General features: G+C 43.9%; 1 protein-coding gene across 1 annotated transcript in view; it reads right to left on the bottom strand.

The window, feature by feature from the left end:
• Window positions 1–3,205: 3,205 nt before the first annotated feature.
• Window positions 3,206–9,491, bottom strand: part of LOC119382447 (FRAS1-related extracellular matrix protein 2) — a 266,202-nt gene continuing 259,916 nt past the window's right edge. Inside the window, exons 23-24 of the mRNA XM_037650153.2 lie at window positions 9,254–9,406; window positions 3,206–4,784 (exon numbers count right to left, since the gene is read on the bottom strand). Coding sequence (XP_037506081.1) covers window positions 4,338–4,784; window positions 9,254–9,406 — 600 coding nt within the window. The 3' untranslated portion in view covers window positions 3,206–4,337. The remainder of the gene's footprint in view (window positions 4,785–9,253; window positions 9,407–9,491) is intronic.

Raw genomic sequence — 9,491 nt, 5'->3', positions numbered from 1 at the left:
CCCACGCAAAGGAGCCTAAACCAATTTCGTTTTTTGTTTAAAAGACGCTCACATCACCTTGTGCTGCAAGTTTGTCGCCAAGTGACGTGTTACAAAAGCTACTGTTTGCAAGTTGGGTTTTACAGGATAGCGGCAAAAAACTTTGTTCCTTACCATGCCTGTTTGCACTTGTTGTTTTATTGTAAGCTTTCATTACGTCTGCGTAAATCCCTTATTCTGTAGGTTTTGCAAACTCTTACTGCGATTCCGTTTTCTCATCATAATATCACATTCTGCTTTTCAGATACAATTTTTCATGGCTGCTCACGCTGAACAGGAGCGACAACACAGCAAGTCACAAGTCTGATGCCTCCAACCGTCACCACTTTTTGATTTATTCATAATCATAAGGAATAAATATGGAAACATGATGCCGATTTATGCAGTTTATTTTGCATTATATGACACACACCACTGTCACACATTTTAGTTGGCTATACTCATACAAGCACGTAAATAAGGAATGCCTCAACTGCTTAATTGGAAATCACAGACCATCTTTTCGCGCTTTCTAGATTACTCTGCTGGAAAAGGTGTGTTCTTTTGACGAGTTTCATTAAAATAATGCTAAAATTGAACTATTCTTTTTTTGCAGTCGCTAGGCACAACGGCAAGTATTACTGGACTTGCTTCAAATGAATACCTCACTATTTCCATCAGTAGTCGCACAAAAGTAGAGCATGGGTCAATTGAGTAACTTAAAGTAGTTGTGGAGTCGCTTGACGCTTTAGTGTGTGTCATTTGACCCTCGTAGGAGTGTTACCGGCAAGAGTCGTCTGTCTCCCCCATAATTGGTAACGTGATCCTTCGGGTAAGAGTCCTTCCACTCTTCCCAAGAGGGTCAGAGTACTCTCCAAGAGCGGGCCGACTGTGACCCCCCAAGAGAGTCCCCGTGACTCTTTAAGAAGAGTCGTGTACGTGGCAAGTCAGAACTCTCCGAAAAGAGTCCCACATACTCTTTTTTCTTAGAGTGTAATGAAGATAAATATTTTAATTTGTCACTGATAGACTAGCCAGCCAACTGATTTTTAACAGCAGAAATGTTCACGAGTACTGCATTAGCGCTCACAATTTAGTGAAAGTTGTAAATTTTGCGAAAGTGTCTGCAAATTATTAGCATAAGTATCTATCTGTAGCTCAGTGTCCTAGCTTGTTCTTTTTTTATGTTCTCCCGGTCAATATGTGCTGTATTCTCGCTTCAGCTAGGTGTCTTCTTGCAAAATATTTCTTTCAAGGCGATGTCTAGCCTCACGTCCAAACTTAACGATAACAAGGCTACGTCCAGAGCTCTTGGCAAATAAGTGCAACCTACACTACAAGAAAAAAAAAGAATATGTGTGACTGTTTTCGGTGAGTCCTGACTTGCGACATATTTGACTTTCTCTGAAAATGCACGTAAACTCTCTTCTGGATGTTACGACTTTCCGAGGTAGAGCATAATGGTCTCGAAAGAGAGCTCGCTTTAAAAGATAGTCACATATATGTCAAGTCATAACTCACAAAAAGGAGGCAGATGACTCGTCTTTTTTAGAGTGATATTAAACACGTCCACCTTTCGCGTTTGGTGGCACAGCGGGCTAACGCGCAGTGGACCGCGCGGGACTGCTAAGCCCGAGTTTAACACGCACTTATCAGTTTTTTTTTTCGTTTTTTAAAAATAATTATTTCAATATTAACATCGCTGTTTCGAGGGAGCGCCGTAATTTTATTTTAGAGGGAATCACGTTAGTGTCACGCTGGTGATCCTGGCGCTAGGGCAGCGGTGACGCGAGCTTTTTCTGGCACCTGGGTTTCTCAAAAACCACAGTAGGAGGCCTTGCAAACGAGCTTTATAATATGTGCAAGGCCTCCTACTGTGGTTCTGAGAAACCCAGGTGCCAAAAAAGCACAAAGAAAGCTTTGTTAAATGTGAGAACAACATCGTTTACGAGTTACCGTTGTCCTGCGGCAAGAAATACATAGGGAAGACGGGATGGTGTGCTAACGACAGGCTGCGTGAGCACGCAAATAACGTGCGAACTGGAGGCGTTAGAAATTTGGCTTTCCACTGCAGGAAGCGTGGGTGCGATCTCATATATTCGCAGTGTATGGCGATAGGAAGAAGTCAGGCGCAAACGACACGTGATATAATTGAAGCGGTGAAGATGGCAAGTCTTGGAGACACGTACGTTAGTGCACCTTCAATTGATCTATCAAAAAGAAGTTTATTTTCTAAGCAAGATCCACAGGGTGACTCGACGGCAGCGACATTCCGGAATGACCTCTTGATCTCGTAAAGAAAAAAAGCAGGTATCGTTTTGCTTTTGACTGCATATCTTAACTTCCATACACGCATGCATCTTTGTGTTTTTTTTACATGTATTCTTCTTGTGCAACGAGCCTGCGCGCGTCGCTTTCTGTTGGGTATATACATATATATATATATATATATATATATATATATATATATATATATATATATATATATATATATATATATATATATATATATATATATATATATATATATATATATATAGGGCTTAAATACGGAAGAGTAACTTCGGTTGCCGCAAGGTTATAAGTATAAAAGTATATGCGCCTTCATAAAACCAGTTGTTTTTATGAAGGCGCATATACTTTATATATATATATATATATATATATATATATATATATATATATATATATATATATATATATATATATATATATATATATACCACTGTAAAAATTAAAGCGTATGGTGGGAGTAAGCGCTGTGTCCGCGTCGCTCTTCGTTCCCCTTGTTCGTTCGTGCGCAAAAAAAGTGACACCTACCCTCACCCCTAGCCTAAGGCCCATAGCAACGACCTGGAGGCAACCACATTAGACTTCACGATCGTCCAGCTTCGCTGTCTCAAGCCTCGCGTGATTTAGTGCAAACTTAGACATTCTATTTATTTTATGCAATTAAATTAATTTACATTAAAGGTTTATTAACGTGTGAATAGGGCTGCTGTGGTGCTTTTACTTTCGTTGTCATGTTTCGGTGGCGTACAGATGAAAATGCAAAGGCAAAGGAAAAAACGCGGTTGGACTATTCGTGTTGCAATCAGGATCGACAGTTCCAGTTGATGCACGGTCGAAATTGGTGCCGAATAGTAATACTTATCATGTACCGTGCTGAAGAAGAGAAGGCACACAACGTACACGGAGAACGACTTTATCACACAACTCAGAGTGATCCTCATTTGTGGCAGGTACACAGATCTGAAGATGACATGTATGGCACACGATGAAACACTGTGTCCAGAGATGTTGCTCGCTATATGCAAGCTTGTTTGTACAAAACGAAGCTTATGGTCGGCAGTGATAGGACGACATGAAATATGCTCTCTGGACCGGCGCAAACTGTATTTGCGTCATTGCACTCGCCATTCACTCGAGCAAACACACGTGAAGGGGAAAGCGAAGTGTCGAGGTCACCGGGCTTGAGACGTTTCCTTCAATGTTCAGTTTTTGTTATGGCACGCACATGCTGGATAATAACTCGCGGCACAGAACTGCTTGCTTTCATCTCGTACTGTCAGGTGCTTCGAATGGAAGGCCAACTCAAGCTGATAAATGCTTAACGCTCATGGGTCCTGGACTGTTCTGCAATATTTCTGAAGGCACTCTTCTATGTCATACAACTCTAAGTACACGAGATACTTACGCTCTCGTGAGGTCTTTGTCTTTCGTCGATGTGACATCCAGCGTTATTCGACAAGCTCCCTCTACACACCGGCCTCTTTAGCGACACTGAGGATAAGTTTTGCACGGGAAGAAATGTGGCAGCCGCAACATAAATTTAATTTGCCCGTGTGGTTATGAATGCCATTGGCACAATTTGCTGGCCCTACCGTCTGTCTCCTTCGAAGGCGAACCCGCAGCAAAGTTTCTTGAATGCTACTAGCAATCTAGATCAAAACGCTGCATAGCCGTAGAAGATCACATTGCAGTAACAGCATGCAGACTCCACGCATCGTAATCGAGAGGCCGCAACACTCAATAGGTGTACGCCGCTGAGGTGGCGTATAATGAAAGCTACTTTCTGATGCGGAACCTTTCGTCTTCAAAAGTGACTGTGGCGCCTATGTTCGCTTGGTTTTACAAAGCACAGCGTTCAACTGAGATATACACACACGGCGTGTCTCTTCACCAGGGGCGGGATTTCAGAGGTGCGCATCACTTCGGAGACGCACTGAACCACGGTTGCTTCAGTCGTCCGCGTCTGCGCCACTTGGAATTACTGTCATCACCGCGTTCTGTGCCCATCTAGCGCTACTGGTGTGTCCTTACACTTCCGTCGCGGCAATGTTAGGAACGTAGCCGGAAGCACAGACGCGGCTCTTTCCGGAACAGCACATGGTCACCGCGCCGTTTCCGGAGGGCGTCAGGCTGGCCGAACTGCGTCGCTTCCGGCACACGACGATGGCGATTGCGAGCGCTATCACCAATGCAGCCACCAGCACGCACGGTGTCACCAGCCACGGAAGGTCGGCCGTCGAGTCGCCGTCCGACCGATACGTCCACGTGCTTTGCAGAGCGTCCGAGAGCACGATCTGGTGCATGTTGGTGCCCCGACCGTTCTTGCCGATGCTCTCGACGAGCACCGATCGGCGGTGGCGCTGCTGCTGGAGCCAGTCGCCCGCATGACGCTTGCCGAACCTCTTGGAGCCGCTTCCTTCTTTACCGCGAAGCGTGTAGATGCAGTGGATGAACCAGAGGGTCCCCGAGGCCACCTGCGGGCAAGTGGCTGTTTGTGCGAGGCTGGCTTTCTACGGCGAGCTTTCCTGTGCGTCAACAACAACGTACGTGCCACACAAACCGGTTCACCAAAAGTGATACAAAGCATTAGCGCTAGCTGTTGGGCCAGTTGGTGCATTATGAACTTGAAAAGGGGGTACCAGCGAAAACACAGAAACACGTGTTTTTGTGTTTTCGCTGGTACCCCGTTTTCAAGTGAATACAAAGGCGGCAAACAACAATTCAGATCGTGCACGAAACATCAAGCGAGACAAGACAACGCATGTCGCGAAACGGAGAGTGTGGCAAAAATACGCAAGTACTATGCTGCTCAATTAAAGAAAAAAAAAAAGCTTTAAAGGAGCTTACGTTAAATTCAAAAGGAACTTTGTGGACTGACATTTCGGATTTAGTTACGGGGTGTATGGATCGGCTATGCTACGAAATTATTGTGTGCTCTTCGCTGATCCACCTTCAAAAAGTGGAATGGCTCACAATTGCTTTCGTAGTATCAAGAGCAGGGCAAATATTAGCGGACTCGGACAAGCACTTGCATGGTGGAGGCCCTCCCATGCAGAGCTTATGAAAGAGTGACATCACATCCATTGCCACGTTGAATACTGCATGCTTCAACATTTAGCGCCCAACAGAAAGCACCCTAATCGCAAACGCGACAGCCCGAAAATTTACGCCAACTTTGCAATCCGTGTAGCTGTCGCCCTTGCCGGGACCTTGACTGTCAGTCAATGCACTTCATGAGATGGCCCCTCATGTTATTTTTCTTCCTTTTCGGCAACGTGCCTTCTCCTTGGAAATGAAGCATTCGCGTCCCAAAGCTCACGAAGCGATATTCATTCTGTTCGGGTGAAAAGAGCGACTGCGAAGAGACGAACACCGATGCCCTCGATTCGGGGTGTTGTAGAAAAGAAAGCGTGGTCGCTCTATGGACGATCCCCCCATTGTACGAGGAAAGTATCCTTTCTCAACACCATCCTTGGCACAAACAACTCTGCGTGTTGAAGGCGGCGAAGTTCGGGACGATACGCCACAGCTGGTTTATTTGTACATTTCTAAAGAGAATAGGGCGAAACTCTCCAGGACTTTGCTGACTGCTGCTGTTTTGTGCCGAACAGCTGGAACACAGCATAGCTTTCATACACTTAACCGCCTTATATGCACCATACATGTGCACGATGCATATACGGGTGGCCGGTATTCTTTACAGAATTACGATATGGAACGATACATGGTACCTAAATACCTTCACGACAACTATATGCCTCCCTTTTCAGGATCAACAGGTCACCAAATTAATAATAATAATAATAATAATAATAATAATAATAATAATAATAATAATAATAATAATAATAATAATAATAATAATAATAATAATAATAATAATAATGGGTCATTCCACGCCAACTGTCCCAGTCGGGGCGCTCGACAAAAATCAATTTCTCTAAAAATATCTGAGAAAATTGCGTACATATAGTATACAGTATTATCCCAAAATGTTTTGAGCGGCAAAAATTTTTCGGGCACGTGAGCGCCATTTGAACTTCTCGGTATGGTGGAAAACAAGGTACGAAAGAAAAATTCGCTATAAATGGACTGTTTCACGCATTCATTTGAAACTTGCTTTTTTTGTGTTTTTAGAGCATCGCGCTTTTATTATAGGACAGTTGCTTAGCGTAGCTTTATATTTTTCGCTCCTTAGCGCTTAGGCAAAATTGAGTAAATTGCAGCGTTTTCGGGAATTTTTTTTACAAAAGACGATTGTAGACCAAATACACGAATTATTTTTATAAAACTTGCCATAAAACGTACTATCTCCTAAAGTTTTTGTTTTGCCTGTATGCGGTGCACAGGCCTTAAATTAAAATCATGAACTTGGAAAAAACGCTACATTGTCCTATGTTCAGACGTCTGTAGCACCATAAGGTGGTCCAAGAAAAAATAAGCAGAAAAGCGCATACAATTGAGAATCATAACAACTTCGTCCACAAAAAGTTTATTCGAAGTAGTTTTTGTTTTAGTAAAGAAAATATTTCTCGAAGTTTAGTCCCACCATTGCATTATTTTGCTATGGAGGCAATACAAACTGACTGAACTTACTGCATAAAAAAAGAGGTAGTGTATTCGTATCACATGGTTTTCAGTTCCTTTTGTTAGTGCCTTATAATGTATATTACGTATCAAAGACATAATAAACAGAGGCAAAAATATAACAATATCATTGTCTTAGATGCGAAAATTCCCCAATAATGAATCGCTTTACTTATTGCATTGTTTACGCACACCGGAGGCGGCGGCGCTGCCACCGGACAACTGCGCCACAAAAACAGGCTGTTGTGATTTTATAACAGCTGTAAAACAGTGCATGCTACCAGACAGGCAAATTCTACTTTAGCCAAAATCTGCTGCGTGCAACCATCCAAATAAGCATGTGAAAAATAGCTTGGCATATCCCGTGCGTAGTGTCGCGGACGACGGACGGGCCGCGTGAATACGCGGCGCGTCGTCACATTTTGCGCCGTTCGTTGCGGAATACACAAATGAACTTCATTTCGATCCGCTATAAATGGCCACGCTCACGCCTCCTTTCTCCGGTTTACATGAACTTTGAGACAATTCATTTTGACGCCAATTGATTCTCAGAGCCGCATGTAATAATTAACGCGATTCATTATTGGGGAATTTTGGCATCTAAGCCAATGGTATTGTTATATTTTTACCTCTGTTTATTATCTCATTCATATGTAATATACATTATAAAGTACTAACAAAAGGAACTGAAAACCATGTGCTACGAATAAACTGCCTCTTTTTTTTATGCAGCAAATTCAGTCGGTTTGTATTGCCTCCATAGCAAAATAACGCAATGGTGGGAATAAACTTCAAAAAATGTTTTCTTGACTGAAACAAAAACTACTTTGATTAAAATTTCTATAGACGAAGTTGTTATGATTCTCAATTGTATGCGCTTTTCTGCTTATTTTTTCTTGGACCAACTTATGGTGCTAAAGACGTCTGAACATAGGCCAATGTAGCGTTTTTTCCAAGTTCAGGATTTTATTTTGGGGACTGTGCGCCGCATACAGAAAAAACAAAGCTTTAGGAGATAGTACGTTTTATGGAGCGTTCTATAAAAATAATTGGTGTATTTGGTCTACAATCGTCTTTTGTAAAAAAGTTCCCGAAAACGCTGCAATTTACTCAATTTTGCCTAAGCGCTAAGGAGCGATAAATATAAAGCTACGCTAAGCAACTGTCCTATAATAAAAGCGCGATGCTCTAAAAACACAAAAAAGCAAGTTTCAAATGAATGCGTGAAACAGTCCATTTATAGCGAATTTTTCTTTCGTACCTTGTTTTCCACCATACCGAGAAGTTCAAATGGCGCTCACGTCCCCGAAAAATTTTTGCCGCTCAAAACATTTTGGAAAAATACTGTAGAACTAAAGCCTACATGTACGTAATTTTCTCAGATCATTTTTAGAGAAAATGATTTATGTCGAGCGCCCCAACTGGGACAGTTGGCGTGGAATGACCCTAATAATAATAACGCGAAAAATTTCCAGGATTCTAGTCGTAGACAGCTTGGCTGTAAAAAACGGAGCGTCGCACTCGGCTGTTCTCTGCCACGCCCGCTCACGCGGGGAATCCGGGGAATGAGGCGGCCCACCGCGTAGACCGAGGTTTGATCAACCGGGAGGTGGACCCCTCAACCCTGGACTTCCCGCAGGAGGGAATCACCACATATAATGAAATCACAGCATATTATAGAGAGAACCGCAAAACATACGCGGCCCCGCATACAGACCTCACAAGGGAACAGGCTACGATCTGGGGGCAAATTCAAACAGATTGTTTTCCCAGCCCCCATCGGCTGTCTAACATTTACCCGGAATCAATTCAACCACACTGCCGACATTGCGGCTGCCTGAAGGCTACCAAAAATCACATTCTTTGGGAATGCGAGGGAAACCCGCCTCCAAAAGCAATACTGCCAGCTTCCTCCCTCGAGGGGTGGGAGACACTCCTGTCTTTAAATGACCAACGTATTCAGACAGAAGTTATTAACTGGGCCGAAAAGGTCGTGGCGAGCTACTTGCCACCGCCATTCGATCCACCGGTAAGCTAAGTTCAACTACCTCGCTGTGCCGTCAATAACGTTGTTTCTCTCTCTCTCTTGGCTGTTCTCGTGGCTGCGAACCGATGATGTGACCCGTGCGAGCACGCTGATTTGAGGAGACGCATTGAAAAAGTCATGGAACTATACTGGGCCGCTTACACGAGCGCAAGAGGCGAAGCAGACTCGACCAGGCTTCGTCGGGCTCAGGTGGAAATGATGACCGATGGCTGATTGCATCGGCCGGCATAGTAAGCCAAAAAAAAATAATAAAAGTGTGCAGGCAAACGTTTCTTCTGCATGGCTCTGCACAAAGGGAAATAGGCGAACCTTAAAAAGAGGGTCCGCGAGGAAGTAGAAGCCGTCGGCGCCCGGGTCCTCCTCGATGGCGGCTAACTCGGCGTCACGACTCTGCGAGACCAGGGTGGCATTGAACTGCGCGCCGTGAAGCTGCGACGAGACGCTGCTCGATGACTCCTTGTCCTGCGTCAGGGGTATGGGCAGGGGATTATTCTCGTGTATGTGCAACCGAAGGATAACTTGCGTAGACATTCGTGCATCTGCACGA

This window comes from Rhipicephalus sanguineus, chromosome 2 (assembly GCF_013339695.2).
Source record: "Rhipicephalus sanguineus isolate Rsan-2018 chromosome 2, BIME_Rsan_1.4, whole genome shotgun sequence".
In the NCBI taxonomy this organism is placed as follows: Eukaryota; Metazoa; Arthropoda; class Arachnida; order Ixodida; family Ixodidae; genus Rhipicephalus; species Rhipicephalus sanguineus.
The sequence above is the reverse complement of the archived record's forward strand: the minus strand, read 5'-3'. Positions and strand labels throughout refer to the sequence as shown.